Here is a 16542-nt window from a genome sequence, read left to right on the forward strand (position 1 = left end):
GGTGCGGTTCCTCCAGTTTGCGTTGAGCTTCACTGGAACATTGCAGCAGGCCAATGACAGACATATGGGCATGAGAGCAGGGTGGTTGTGTTGAAATGGCAAACGACAGGGGGGTCTGGGTCATGCTTGAGAACAAACTGAAGGTGTTTCGCAAAGAGGTCACCCAGTCTGCGTTTGGTCTCTCCAAAGGGGAGACCACATTGTTTCAGATTTTCATCTGCAGTATTTTGCTTTTAATCTTTCCTTTGTGGTCAGTGTGACTCCCCGAAACCAGTGGAGAGATTTCACCTCCCCAATTCCCATTGACTTCAGTTTTGTTAGGGTTCCTTGATGCCACATAAGTTCCCCTTCATGGCACACCATCCTGACTTGAAAAATCACAGCCCTTGAGGCACGCTACCAGAGATAGTTTGCCAATCAAGGAAATATTTACCTATTCCTACTTGCTGTCTTTTGGACAGTATTATCATGCTGCCATTTTACCTCTAACACCATCTGAAACCACCTTAGAAGAACAAGGGCAGCAGGGGCATGGTAATATCAACATCTGCAAGCTCTCTTTCAAGCTATTCTGACTTGGAAATATATCATTGTTCCTTCATCATCAGTGGGTCAATTTCTGGAATTCCCTACCTTACAGCACTATAGATGTTACTATATAACGCAACTTCAGTGGATCACCTCCACCTTTCTCAAGGGCGATTAAGTTTGGGCAATAATTGCTGGCCTTGACAGCAATGTCCAGATTCCATAAACAAATAAAAAAAAACAAAAAAAAATCACATCCACAAGATCCTGTTGTTTTTACACTATACAACTTCCTTGAAAAAGTCAATGAAATTATTCAAGGAAGATCTATCTTTTCAATTATTTTCTAATTGTTTATTGGTATCCCTTATTCTAGTCCCTGTCAGTTTTTCACCACTGATGTGAAACTAACAGGTTTATGGTTACCTCTTAATGCTATGTCCTTTCCTTTTTTTGAACTGAAGTGCAACATTCACCAACCTACAGACTTTTGGTGTACCATATTAAACTTGCAAAATTGTTTGAATTATCTATAAGTTCATAAAAATATAATCTTACATAAACTCCATTATTCTTAAAGACTCCACTTATATGGCATGTACATTTCAAGCTCTTAATGAAGACACATTATCTGCTCAGGCCCCACATCATTTATAACTAAAGATATGACCATGTTTTACTACTTATACATGCCTCTGCACTATGAGGCAGAAGTTGGAGGCTATAGTTTAGCATTTTAAACTGTTATATCTTTTAGAACTATGCTTCTGGTTACCTATATCTTTATTTTACAATGTATTAGAAAGCAAATTGAGCAGTTTAGTGTAAATATTTTCTAAATTTAAGTCCTTCCAATATTGTATTTTAAACAGCCTAGTGATCTACAATGTAGAACAATATTACAAATTCACAGCTGCCTGAAGTTAAAATTTCTCACCTTCAGAGCTGGCCTTTAGCATTTTTGCAGCAGAGATTACGATTTTTGCAGCTGGTGAATTATTTTCCGATCCTTTCTTTAAAACCTGGGCATCACTACCTATATTAAAATCTGGATTAATTTCATTTATGTTTGTATCCTCTTCTAGTTGGAGCAGTGTGCCCACTGGTTCTGAATATTTGTTCCCCTTGACAGTTGTCCTATTGTTATCTTTAGAATTTAAGGTTGAAATTGAAGTTTTCAGTTTATCTTCACTGCACTGGGCAATCTTCAATGGGGAAGAATGCTGTTCTTGCATTAATATTTCAAACTGCATAACTGATGCTTTGTCTCCGGCTGTTTTGGGCTTCCCATTGTGTTCTTCATCAAACTGTGAAGAAGAAGCTGAGAGGTGGAGGCTGAAACATTTTTTTCCTCTTTTCTTTTTTAACTGAATTCTGCCAATCGGCTTAGAATCACAAGATTTTGTAACTTTATTTCTATATTCCTTGGGAAATAGTACTTTGCTGAATTTTTTACTATGATGTGCATCATATACTCCATCAATCTGGGTTACCAAGCTGCATTTCTCATTATTTATGCAACTTAGTTTTTTTATCTGTGTTTTGTTTTGCATGGGTCTTTTGGAGACTATATTTACATACATATTTCTCAATCTATAATTTGGTTTATTTGAAGGCGTATTTTCTGTTCTTTCTCTTCTCATTTTTCTCTGTCCTTTGCAACCAGCTACACGAGATAAAATAGACTTACTCTTCACTGGAGTTTCCTTCAAATTATTAATTTGCATGCTTGATCCACTCAAAGTGGATCTTTCCACTAATTCCTCCACAAACAAGTTTTCTTTTGCTGCCTGAACAATTTTTCTATTGTGGGGTTTCATAGTCTTCCCCTTTGCCAAATGACTGCATTCGGATATATTCGTTTCGGTTTGTTTGTGCAGATTGCTCCATTTAACAGGACCATTTTTGTCTTTTTGGCTGGGTGTCTTATCCAATGCTTCTATATCATCATGCTTAGTTAGTGCACTTGGTATTGGCTGTTTGACATTATTGTTTTTGGCAACAATTTTTCTACTTCTTAGATGAATACGCTGATCTGAACAGTCTCCTTGGCCCTCCTGCACACATGGCTTTGATAGACCCAAAGAAACTTCGTTAGGAGAAATGGTTTGGCTTATCCCACCAGAAAAAGCTGAGGAATTATTAGTGCCTAGGATAGAAATTAAAAAAGATGGAAAATAAATGAGTCACTTTAAGCAATGAATTTCTTAACTCTCGTCATTTTAAGTGCAACACATAATATTAAGAAGATTTTATTATTTAATATCTTGTCACAAGCCAAATGAAGAGAACAATGTATCAATACTGGTTGCAATTTCAGCTTATTAAAAATCCACTAAATAAAACACTGAACAAAATGCTGAATCTAACTTAAAACTATGGGAAAGCTGAGCGGAAGTGCTCGTGCACAATAGTTTCTGCAGAATAAAGCACTACAACCTAGCAAATTACATACAAGTTACAGACTTCAAAATGTCAAACAATATTAAATAGTTTACATAAACTTTCAAAGTAACATTTCAATTTGCAACACATGTGGCACTTAGTGCTATTTTAAGATGTGGTAAGAGAACCAGAGGAAAGTGGAGAGAATTTCTTTAAAAAAGTGAGTTATGGTGTTCTGAAATGCATTGCCTGAAAGGGTAGTGAAAATAGATTCAATAATAACTTTGAAAAGGGATTGAACATATATTTGAAAAGGAAACTTTTTGCAAGACTATGGGCTGGGGAGAGAGATTAAGTGAGAGCTCTTACAATTCACCAAATGGGTTCCTTCTATGTTGTATAGTTCTATGGTGTTAATAGTTTTAATAGATCTGTAGCTCAGTCTAGTAAAATAAATTTAAATTTCATTTATTTATGGAGGATAGTACAGAATTTTTCTTCCAACTCTCATGTGCTTTAAAAAAATTCTAGCAGATTCCTTCCCCATTATAGTCAAATCAGAATTTTGTCAAAATAAATGATATTACAAGAAAGCATAAATCAAAAGTTTTCCTGATCAATTTTTGCAATGTAGCACAGTAAATTCAAAGCACGGGTTCATCTTAAAGTCAAGTGCCTACTGCTTATTCCCACTTTTTCTTCAAAGTGCGGAGTAGTCAAAAATTCAGTCGTGGAGAAGCGACTTGGGGTAACAGATGTGAAAGGTATAACCATAGCAAAAAATATCATAGTAGCATGTATAACCAGGCAGATTTATATTAGTATAAATAACTAATTTTATCAAAACTTGATATTATGGTCTCCGATAGTAACATTTATAAATAGTATAATACATTTTTTCATGGGTGCTGAAATTTTAAATAGTAAGCGTGTGAAATAGCCTATTGGGGCTTCAATGTATTGTGGCTTAGAGCTATGGGCTTTAAGCTCAACCCCATGACTCCTAATAAATCCATTATCTTAGCTATGCTGAGGTTCGAAACAAAGGGTAGGTGTTCCTACAAAGAAAGGAAGGAAAAATTGGAGTCAGATTCATCTATGGGCCCATCTCTCACGCTTCCTGGTGGTTTCAGAGCAAAATTGGGAAAGGGGTGTGGAAATATCACTTTCTTGATGAGCTTTCTGCATGGTGTGGGAAAATCAAGAAAAGGAAAAGAAAAAAAAATTTAAAAGAAGGCAGAACCTTGCCCTTAAGAAACAAATCACTAGAGATTTGATGCATAAAATGTTCTAATATCATTGCTCCAGGGGTAATGCAGCAAAAATCAGCAAAGTCAACTGAGAACTGTCACTTTGCCAAATGTTTATTAATATGAAGAGCTACCAACTCGAAAGAGATTTTCCTCACATTACACTAACTATATGATTAATACATCCGGAGATTACTCTTTAACATATTTCACGATATCCTAAGCCAAAAATATAATACATAGGCCATTTAGACAATGAATTCCAGATATGAAATTTAATCTCAAGAAATCCCTCCTGAGAAAATTTTATCTATTTTTACATTCATTATAGTAACTAAAACATTAAATCAATAAACATTTTAAAAACACAAGGTACGATTCTCACACACAGTTAAAAAATAGGTTTAACAATTTTCTTTAATGACCAATTTAATCATTTTAGTTTTACAAACAGAATTAAATTTACAGCTTCTGATACAAATGTGCCAGTTACTTCATTGTGAAAAGCAGCTTTTCCAGATCTCCAAGCTATACTCCTAAAGGAGAAGGATGATCTATAGGCAGGTTCTTATCCCTTTTTACACTCTCATTATTTGGTACCCTGGCAATCTACTTTTCAGATTGGGTGCAGCCAGAGATATGTTCTTATTGGGAACAAATTAGATCCAACCCACTAACAGAAATTATACCTAACACAGCTGAGAGATTATTTTGCAAAACTATACAGTGAAATATGAACAAGAAGCACTCTGTGAGGTAGAAAGTTGTCTTGGGCAGTGCCATAAACTGGGAGGCATTGGTTTGACTGCTAATTACACACTGCTTAGTTCTATTGACTGCAATCAGTCAGCCAATCCAATACTATCTGTTTTGTGCCACCACAGATGATGAATTTCTACTCCTTTGCCTTTAAGACAGATACTAAAGGGACCAGATTGCATGGTACAGGGTGCAATGCTGGGTTCACTATGATTTTTGCTTTCTAATTATCACATTTTATTATTTAAAAATCAATTTAATAAGTAGCAGACACAAAAGTAGGTTTTTCCAAGACAACACACTCAGCCTTTCAAGAATTGCAGCTAGAACCATAGACTCCGATGTCACAGCAGTTCTGCAAAAGAATTTCCTCAAAGTGCCAGATGAAATTGCACAAATTGACAGCAATGCAGGGTTAACTAAAAAACTGTTCAAAAATGTAACTACAAAACTACTGCCTCGCCAATAATTCTCAATATTCACTGCCAATAGTTTTTATCTTAGAAGGCTATTTGATACGATTGTTTAAGAACAAACATTATCATTGCATAAAGATATTTCCATTCACTGTAGTGTACAAGATAATGGTTACTTGATTTTTTTGATCTAATCGCATATAATAATGAATCTTTGGTTTCCTATTTTGGTCAATGGTTGTTTGAAGATCAAATTCCTGAATCTCTAGTCCAGAGGTGAACATTATTAATAAAATCTCTCAGTAAATGTGCTTTGCACAATTACATATAACTGCCACCAGATGTCTTTAGCACATTGGGATGCCAACTTATTGACTGACCTAACAACACATTGTAATAAAAGTATAATAGAACCCAATGTAATTCTGCTTTGATTAATTTTCATTTAAAGGTACTCAAATCTATTGTTCTTACATGACTTGGATTTACCAGCGTCATTACCTAATCCTTTTGTTTAGTACCTTCGCAGATGCTACATGAAATGAGTTACGGAAATCTCAGTTCATAGCTGGCATTGGTCCATAGCACAAAATCACACCGAATTTGGGGTTAATTGGCTTTTTTAAATAGCGGGGTGCATACTATGTAGGAAACAAAAAGTTTAAAATGCTGGTGCAGTAGAAAAAAAACTTCAGAGGTTGCAACTGAAGCATATTGCTAAGACTAAGTGGAGGAATCCATCCCCACCCCCGTTATATATCTGACAGAAGTTGCACAGTATGTTCTATTCCCCTACATAAATATGCTTCATCTTAAACAAAACCTAAAAAGAAAACTTACAGAACAAGAGATTATATTAATTAGCTTGGCTTGGTTGATAAACACATATTCTTAAATCAGAATGAGTCAACATGATACAATGGGACAGATATCCGTTTCATATTAGTTATTGTCTGCAGGGAAACTTAGATGTTGTGTACATACATTGTCAGTTATTAAATTTGTACCTTTATTTCTAGATCGGGACAGCCTATGATTTCTGTTCTTCGCTACTTTGTCAGTTTTTGTCAGCTCATCAACGTGCTGATGTCTTATGCTGGCATCCTCCTTATCATCTATCAGTATAGCTAATTTAGGCACACATTTGTCTTTTGCTACCAAGTTGGAGCACAAACTAGTGGGATTATCTTCCTTCCGTTCAAAAACTGAGTACGTTATATAATTTTCATTAGGTTTTGTCAGCTCATCAAAGTAGCTGGGTCCTCCATTTATACTTTGAAGCATTTCCACACATTCAGCTCCTTTGTTCTCAGGTGCAGCAGCAAAATCACTGATATCATCAGCTTTGGCAACATCTGGTGAATTATCCACCCTTGGTGTTTCTAAACATTCTTCCTCTGGATCCTTGTCAAAAAGCTCAGGGGTAAAAAACCATGTCTCATCCTCCTTAACATCATCTTGCTCCTCTGTAGGCTGCTGCATATCAGTGCCAACTGAGGATGGTATTCCCATCACCTCTGCCTCATCCTCACTCAGCAACCCCACAACTGAGGAGGGTGATACAACCATGGAGCTGTTATAAGAATTTCCTGCACTGTCATAAGCTGTTTGGTTTTCTCTATTATCCTGTAACTCACGTTTTACTGTATTCAATAAATCCTCTCTGATGTTTATTGATGTAGTAGTATTTTTCTGTAACATGCTCTCAAACTGAAATGTAGTTATTTCTGTTTTCTGTTGTGTCTGTCTAACAGAATTACACATCATGTTCTTATAATGATGATCTTGCACCAACATGATAGATGGAAAATGTGACTCTGCTGATATTGTTCGCGTAGGTGTTGAAGTCAGAGGCTTTTTTTTGAAATACTGCATGATAGATCCTGACTCGTTTTTTGAATCACCATTTCTACATTTTTTCTCTTTTATACTGGCATTTCTGAAGAGTGGAGTCTTGGCAATTATGGTTGTAGAATTAACTTCCTTATTATCTGTAAGACAAGCAATAATTATCAAAAGTCATAAAGTGCAGCACAACTTTACCCCAACAACTGAGGCTAACATTAGCCGTTCACAGCCATACAAAATATGCTGCAAAAAGTGAAATAAAACCATGATCAAGCGCTCGAACTCATGATTGCTGTCAAGAATCATGTTAAGCACAGAGAAGTTTATTATTCACCAGTGCATTGTTAAGTAATTGGTGAGGTTTTGGCAGCACACTATAGAAAGGATATTTTAGAGGTACAGCAAAAGAACAAGTTAAACTTGAACAACACGAAGGATGAGATGATGAAACAAAAGCAAAGTTATGCGGATGCTAGAAATCTGAAATAAAAGCAGAAAATACTGGAAACACTCAACAGGTTTGGCAGCATCTGTGGAGAGGGAAACAGAATTAACATTTCAGGTCGGTGACCTTCCACCCTCCTCCTCCAGTTACCGTGCCCTAAGAGGGCATAAGCAACCATGGACTTCCATTGGATTGATCCATGATTATGGTTGGCAAAGTACTGCAGTGGTTTGCCGTTGCTTTCTGTAGTATGGCTGACCAGGAAACTCTCCTGCTCTTATCACCTGCCATCAAAGGATTTACAGGCTAATAATCAACCTTTCTGGCCACGTTGAACGTACCTTCCATGGCCATCAAGTCCTGAATTTGGACTTGAACCCAGAGCTTGTGGCCCAGAGGTAGGGGTACTACCACAAGACTTCCTTCCATCAGAACTGAGAAAAGTTAGAAATGTAATAGGTTTTGAGCAAGTGAAAGAGGGGAGGATGGGAAGAACAAAAGGGCAGGTCTGTGATAGGGTAGATTAAATGACAAAAGGTTTTATTGTGAAAAGCCAAAAGGAGTGGCGATGGGACAAATAAAGAAACAAAAGATTTGTTGAGAAGAGGTGTGAAAGGTATGATAGCAGCCATCCAAATGCAAAGTAAATGGATTAAGAAAGAAATGAGTGAAAACTGAACCAGCAAAAAAATATACAAAACAAAATTGGGGGCTACGGTCATGATCCAAAGTTGTTGAATTCAACATCAGTCCAGAAAGCAGTAAAATGTGCAGTCAAAAGATGTAGTCCTTAAGCTTGTGTTGAGCTTCAGTGGAATACTATAGCAGCCAAGGACAGCAAAGTCAGAGTAGGAGCAAGATAAGAAATTGAAATGACAAGCAAAAGGGTCATGGTTGCAGACTGCATGGAGGTGTTCCACAAAACAGTCATCCACTCTGTGTTTGGTCTCCCCAAAGTAGAGGGGAACAAATTATGAACAACTCATACAGCATACTAAATTGAAAGTTGTACTAGTAAATCGCTGTTTCATTTGCAAAGAATGCTTGGAGCCCTGGAAGATGGGAAGGGAGGAGATAAATGGACGGATGTTGCCTCTCCTGCGCTTGGAAAGGTGCCATAAGAAAGGGAGGGAGTGATGGGGTGACCGAGGAGTGGACCAGGGTGTCATGGAGAGAATGATGCCTTTGGAATGCTGAAAGGGGAGGGTGCAGTGAGAACAGCAGTTCAAGAAATTCTAAATATCCAGGAGATGTCTGTAATCATGGGTAGATCTGAAACACAAAGGATGGAATTTCAGTTGGAATACATGTTGTGGAATAAGCTGGAGTCCGGGACAGTTGCTAAGGGAGAAGATATCTGATCAAGCACAAGAGGGAACTAGAAATAAAATGTGAACAAGGTAAGGTTAAAAAAAACAGAAATTCTGTCAGAGCTAAGAGCAGAACTTACTCAAGGTGACATTCCTGGAAAAGAAGTGGCATTGAATTAAACACTAACACAAGAGCACATGCCATGGAGGCTGAAAATCTGAAATGAAAACAGAAAATAGCAGGTTTGCCAGCATCTTTGGAGAGAGAAACAGTGTTAACATTTCAGATATGCGACCTTTTATCAGAACCCTATCAGAACTGTTCAAAATGAATGACAAGGTTTAAAAAAGTAGACCGTGAAATTAATTCCCCCAGTTGGTGAATTGGTAATAAAGGGTGATGGTGACATAAACCATCAAGCATAAAGGGGAATGTTAGATATATTCTCTCCCTACAAAAATGTAATACCTTCTGTATTTCAATTAGTATTGAAACCTAGTCAATACAGAAATTGAACAAAGAATTAAACATACACTTGAAGAAAAGAAACCATATTTAAAGGAAGTGGGGAATAAAGGAGGGAATCACACTAGAATGGACAGGTCCACTGGGTGAGCTAGCATTGGAACAGGCATGATGGAATGAACAGCTTTCTTCTGCAGTAAAATTTGATGACCCCAATAAATATTCAAATTTGAAACAATGAGCCAGATCATATGTGAAGCACTTTAGCAAGTAAGTGTTCCACATCTGCGGTAGGGGAGAATAAGCCTAACAGAACCAACCCTACCCACAAGACTCACAGTCATTGTTAGCTGATCAGAGGACAAGGCTGTTGTTGGAAAATACTTACAACCTTGGCAAGTAGTAGGCATAAGGACATGGAAGGATTGGTGGGGCAGTTGAGGGGAGCAGTTTATAAATCAAAAGTAAAAAGTCAATTAAGCTAGTTGGTGTTCAGATTTTAATCTTATGCAATTTAATAAATAACTGACTTAAATCTGCTAGAAAATAATTTAGCATCACACCATCATACAAAATCTTCCAGCAGTTAGCTAGAAATGATGTGATACATAAACTTCTTCAGCCCACAATCACTACCATTCCATGACTGACAAACTGAATCAAGAGGGTCAAAAAGAGGTCTTGTCTTCTACTGCTCAACACCAAATTAGTTTCACAAGAAATTATTTTCAAATCAACCCAAACTCAATTTCACTTACCAATACATCAACAACTTCATTCAGGCGGGTTAGGGGATGAAAATATCAAATTCGTGAAGGGGCTAGACTCTGAAGTTAGGAATTGAGGCTTTTTGTCACAGCAGCAGGTAAACATTTCATCTCTAATGAATTATACCTAATTGGCAAAGGTAGGCAGCATTTGGTTTGAAGTGAGGGAAACAACATTTCACTGTTATTCCTCTTCTAAGATACATAAGAACATAAGAACTAGGAGGAGTAGGCAATTCAGCCTCTCGAGCCTGCCCCGCCATTCAATACGATCATTGCTGATCTCATTTCGGCTTCAACTCCAATTACCCACCCTCTCTCCATAACCTTTCAACCCGTTATTAATTAAAAATCTGTCTATCTCCTCCTCAAATTTATTCAGCGTCCCGGCATCCACTGCACTCTGAGGTAGTGAATTCCACATATTCATGATCTTTTGAAAAAAGTAATTCCTCCTCATCTCTGATTTAAATCTACCACCCCTTAGCCTAAAACTATGGCCTCTCATTCTAGAATGCTCCACAAGGGGAAACATCCGCTCCACCATATCTACTTTATCTATCCCCTTTAGCATCTTATATACCTCAATTAGATCTCCTCTCATCCTTCTTTACTGCTCAATCTCTCCTCATAAGACAAGCCCCGCATCTCTGGAATCAATGTAGTGAACCTCCTCTGAACCGCCTCCAATGTAACTACATCCATCCTCAAGTAAGGGGACCAAAACTGTGCACAGTACTCCAGGTGTGGTCTCACCAATGCCCTGTACAGTTGCAACAACACTTCCTTATTTTTATACTCTATTCCTTTAGCAAGAAATGCCAAAATTCCATTTGCCTTCCTCATCACCTGCTGTACCTGTATACTAGCTTTCAGTGATTCATGCATGAGGACACCTAGGACCTTCTGCACTGAAGCATTCTGAAGCTTCTCTCCATTTAAATAATAAGTTGCCTTTTTATTCTTCGACCAAAATGGATAACCTCACACTTATCCATGTTAAATCTGCCAAATTTTGGCCCATTCACCTACCCTGTCCATATCCAATACAATGCTCTTCCCCAAATATTAAAAATCTTTACTGAAGCAAAATGCGGTGGATGCTGGAAATCGGAAATAAAAACAGAACTCATGAAAGGTCACAGATTTGAAAAGTTTACTCAGTTTCTCTCTGCACAAATGCTGCCAGACCTGTTGAGTAAAGAGAGAAATGAAAGATACTTTATTAACACTAACCAGGTACTTCTGTAGTGCTCATTTTACTGGTATCACAGTAGGGAGATGTAGGAATGGCACTAGGATTAGTCTTCTGGCTTGCTGGGATAACATCAGGTGGGTTGCACATCCGAATACCATTTTCCAAGAAGACCTGTGTGCTGACAATCTGTGACTGATGACCCTTGTTCTCGATGTGTGCAGGTACTGTACTGAGGACCTTGGGTAAATGATCAACACCCTTCTGGTGAACACTGGAAAACATACACAATGAATCTAATGCACTGTTGAAGTTCGGATGGTGTTGGATTTGTTGACGGATCCACTTTGACAGACCTATAATTAAACAAAAAGTTGTAACAACTAGTGAAAATTGAAAAAGCATGAGAAGAAACATCTAAAACAGGAGCAAGCACTTAAAAAAAATTGGTTTATAGATTTTGTGAAGTCATTCTTAATGTGAATCAAGAAAATTGTGTCAACAGATGTTTGCGAAAAACAATTCAATTTTAAACAAATGATGCACCCATTATTACAAGGGCTTTTCTTTCCTTTCAATGTTAGCATATTACTGAAAGCTATTGTCAAAATCCTAAAAAGTGTTCTCCATATTAAGTTGCACCAAATAATGTACGGCAAGTTTATTAAAACAATTGCATTTAATTTCAATACTATTCTTTATCCACTTCATTTCAAATCCCATTACTTCTGTAACTACTGCAACATTAAATCTCCAAAATGCTTAACTAACCATATGGGCATTTTAACCCAATCCATAAAAACCCAAATTTTAAAACCTTCTTTTCTATCTGCACAACTTTCTATTTATTCATATAGAAACAGGGCACAGTCAGCAATCTCTCTTTATCATTTTATATATTTGTATGCAACTGAATTGTGTTTAACATTTTGTTAAAATATATGCAGTGGCATAGTGGTATTGTCACTGGACTAGTATTCCAGAGGCCCAGGGTAATGCTCTGGGGTCCAGAATTCAAATCACACCACAGCAGAGAGTGAAATTTAAATTCATTGAAAATCTGGAATTAAAAGTCTGATGGTGACCATGAAACCATTGCCAATTGTAAAAACAATTATGTCCTTTAGGGAAGGAAATCTGCCATCCTTGCCTGGTCTGGCCTACATGTGAATCCAGACCTACAGCAATGTGACTGACTCTTAAAAAATGCCCTCTGAACAAGGGCAATTAGGGGTGGGCAATAAATTCTGGTCTAGCCAGCGCTACCCACATCCTATGAAGGAATAAAAAAAATTATAAAGTTTTTTCTTCTATTTTCCAAGTTTTATTTTCTCTCAGTTGGTGCTGTTTTATCACAATTCCACATGTAATGTCACTATGCCCCTGCTCAACATTTCCATTTAACAGCCTATTCATGCTTGGTTAATTTCCATGTAGAGATTATAACATACTCTAAACCAACTATTACTCCAATGGATGTTTTCATATAAATTAGCTTCCTGATTCAACAGTTGAAACCGCAACACATGTAACTACTCTGTGAAGTGCTATCTGCTATTAGAATGGCTGCAATAATGTATTTCCCAACCACGTGAGCAGTGAAAATGACCAAGTGGAATAAAGTTTCAGTATTGGTTGTCAAATTAGCATATGTGCATAAATTGGCCTATGGGGGTGTTGTTAATGCTCTCTAAGCCTGATTTATGCACCAGTGCTTGAAGTCTATTGTCATTCCTGTGCTTGAGCAATAAAAAGACATGAAAATGGCGTATTGTTGAAACAATGTATTCAAATGTCTTGCCTGTTTTTAGCCCTGCTCTGAGCATTACTAAGCTTTTAAATAGGGGGTTCGTTTTTTAAAAAATTGCCAGAAGTGAGAAATGGGCTTATTTAACAAGCTAAGATCTTTCTAAAGATCATTAAGGCTGAACCTTTGCAGAATTCCAGAACTGGGTTGATGTATGGAAAAATGATACTTACCTGGCAGGGGAGACTTTCATCGCGTTTCTGCCAGGGAAAGAGCAATGGCTATAACCAGTCGATCTCCTTACCATGGGGTACCTAACACCATCCGAGTCATGGTGAAGGGCAGCGAGCAAGGAACAGGATTGGATAGGACCTTCTTCACCAAGAGGATCCTATTCAAGCTGTGTGGTTTCGAGGCTGCGGAGATCTACTGCCTACAGGATTTCCCCAGCGCTGGATTTTTTGATGTGACTTTCAAGCAAGTGGCAGCTTGCGTCAAACTCCTGAAGGTGTTTGAGGAAAAGAAAGACCTGCCAGAAATGAAGATCCTGACGGCGGAGCCGCTCTTTGCTCTGCCGTTGCAACGAGAAAGGGTTGCGACGGTGCATCTGTACAACCCCTTCGTCCCTGTCGCTGACGTGCTCACCTTCCTTACCAGGTACTTCGATAAGGTTGGGAGCTGCACCGCGGTTAGAGATGATTTGGGGATCTGGACATGTAAATGTCAGGTAAAGGTAACGCTCAAGACCGACGGTAAGGGAGCAGTCTTCCACCCCCCTTCCAGATTCGCTATCGGGGGAAGCCATGGCTACCTTGTCTACGCTGGGCAACCCAAACTTTGTCGCTCATGCGGCAAGTCTGGTCATGTGGCGGCCAACTGCAGCGCCGTCCTCTGCAAGAACTGCAAACAGGAAGGGCACCAGACAAAAGACTGTAAACAGGCTAAGTGCTGCAACCTGTGTGGCGAGGCAAGTCACCTCTTCAAGACCTGCCCCAAACGTTGCCGTACTAATGCACAGGCAGCTAAAGCCAACGAGGGGGAAGCAGAAGAAATGCCTCGTGTCACTCCAACCACCAAGGTCCCCAGGGAGAACAACGGGACAAAGGAGGACACAGAGAGACAAGGTGGAGGAAAAGATTGGGGCAACAGACGGCCAACCAACAGCACGGCTCCCTGAACCTCCTACTCCTCAGGAGAGCGAATCAACGGAGGAGGAGGAGGCAGCAGTGGGAAAGCAGCAGGGGGGAGTGGCAGCTGGTGAAGAGAGCCAAAAGGAAGAAGGGGCTAAAAAGAAACCAAGCCACTTCCCAGACAAGAGTCAAGAGGCATCTCCTATCCGACACGGATAACAAGAGCAGCAGCTCTTCAGACGAAGAAGGGCCAGGGCGGCGCCAGCAGAAGAAGTGGCAAAACGCTAGGGAGTTGGAGGATGAGACACCCAAGCTCCAGAACATTGGAGACAATGAAGAGACCAGTGCACCCCAACCCGAAGAGGCCAGTGTACCACAACCCCAGGAATCTGGGAACAGTGAGGCGCTCAGTGCACCCCAGCTCCGGGAAGCCAGGAGCAGCAACGCCCCAGAGGGGGAGAGGATTGGAGAAGCTTCTCCAACAGAGGACATTTCAAACCCCGCTCTCTGCACGGACCCCCAGATGCCACCGGAGTAGAACAACACCAATGGGGAGGTTCAGGACGCTTTCCTCAGCCCATCCAAAGTGAAGCAATTTGAGCACACTATGGGCATGAAGGAGCAGACCAAAGGTCTGGAACTCTCAGAGACAACAGGTTTGGTAAGCGACTAACTGCTTTAAAATGGGTGTAAAGATTGTATCCATAAATGTGCGTAGCATTAAATCTACTACTCGATGTGTTGCGACCTTGGATTACCTTGCCAAGGTCAAAGCTGACCTGTTGTTTCTGCAGGAGTGTGCGATACCGCACCTCAGCTCCTACAGGCAATGGTCACGATGGTGGTCCCATGGGCCATCGATCTGGTCGGGAGGAAACGACTCTCGTTCCTCCGGCCTGGGTATTCTGCTGCGAGGAGGCAGCTTCACCATCTCCCAGGTTAAGGAGGTGGTGGGCGGGCGCCTCCTTGTAGCAGACATAATGTATCAGAATGCTCCACTCTGGTTAATTAATGTCTACGCCCCGTCACAAGGGGCTGAGCGGCTGGAGGTCTTTCAGTAGCTCCCACTGCTGCTGGCAACCTCCAGGCCGGTCATTCTGGGCGGTGACTTCAACTGCATCATCGATGTGGCTGGACGATCCGGCAGGGCCGAAAGCAGATTGGACGCTACGTCCAGATCCCTGATGGAAACAGTAAAGGATGCCAAGCTGCATGACGTCTTCAGCAACCCTGCAGACGGAGTGCAGCGTAGATACACCTGGTCGCGGCCTGACGGGTCCGTCTGTTCCAGGATAGATTTCCTGTTTGTGTCCCGTGCATTCGCAGTCAGATCCACCGACGTCAAGCCGGTGTTCTTCTCTGACCATTGCCTCCTACTGGCTGACTGTCACTTAGAGAAGGACCAGAGGGTTGGCAGGGAGGCATGGAAGCTAAACGTGAAACTGCTGACCCCAGAGAACATTGAGAAGCTCAAGAGGGATTACAAAGGTTGGAGAACCATGAAACCCCACTTTGAGTCACTGACACACTGTGGGAAGCGATCAAGGGAAACATCAAGAGGTTTTTCATCCTCAAAGGCACCCAGAAAGCTAGGAAGGAGCAGAGGGAAATGTCCCAACTCCAGAAAAACATGCAGAATCTGCTCCGGCTGCGGTCGATGGGGGTCGATGTCAAGGAGGAACTCCAAGAGGTGAAGAGCCAGTAAGCCTCGCTCTTTGCCTCGGAGGCCTCCAAGATCATCTTCCGTTCCAGAGTACACTCCGTGGAGCAGGACGAGACATGCTCACGTTTCTTCTTCCAAAAGGTACACAGAGAGAGCTCTGTAATCAGCAGCCTGAAGGAAGAAGATGGCTCAGTAAAGTCATCACAGGCCGACATTTTGAGGATCAGCAAATCCTTTTATGCCGGATTGTATGACTTGAAGCCCACAGACAGCACGGCCTCCCAGTCCTTCCTGTCCTCTATCACGGAGGTCTTAGACGACAGCACACGGGAGAGTCTGGACAAAGCGCTAACTCCTGACGAACTGACTGAGGCCCTTGAGTCCTTCGAGAAGAGTAAAACTCCCGGAAGCGACGGCTTGCCGGCGGAGTTGTATTCGGCTCTGTGGGACTGGATCGGCCCGGACCTGCTAGAAGTGTACGAGAGTATGCTCATGGCCGGCAGTATGTCAGAATCCATGAGGAAAGGCATTATCACCCTCATCTACAAGCACAAGGGGGAAAGGGAGGAAATTAGAAATTGGCGACCCATTTCACTGTTGAATGTGGACTATAAGATTCTGTCCAAGGTCATT

At 40.4% G+C, this 16542-nt stretch overlaps 1 protein-coding gene across 1 annotated transcript in view; it reads right to left on the bottom strand.

Moving 5' to 3' along the window:
- Positions 1-2748: 2748 nt before the first annotated feature.
- The window catches only part of brip1 (BRCA1 interacting helicase 1), a 321080-nt gene continuing 307286 nt past the window's right edge, over positions 2749-16542 (bottom strand). Inside the window, exons 20-21 of the mRNA XM_041196890.1 lie at positions 11411-11725; positions 2749-7329 (exon numbers count right to left, since the gene is read on the bottom strand). Of these exons, the coding sequence (XP_041052824.1) occupies positions 6281-7329; positions 11411-11725 (1364 nt within the window). The 3' untranslated portion in view covers positions 2749-6280. The remainder of the gene's footprint in view (positions 7330-11410; positions 11726-16542) is intronic.

This window comes from Carcharodon carcharias, chromosome 10 (genome assembly GCF_017639515.1).
Source record: "Carcharodon carcharias isolate sCarCar2 chromosome 10, sCarCar2.pri, whole genome shotgun sequence".
Taxonomy (NCBI): Eukaryota; Metazoa; Chordata; class Chondrichthyes; order Lamniformes; family Lamnidae; genus Carcharodon; species Carcharodon carcharias.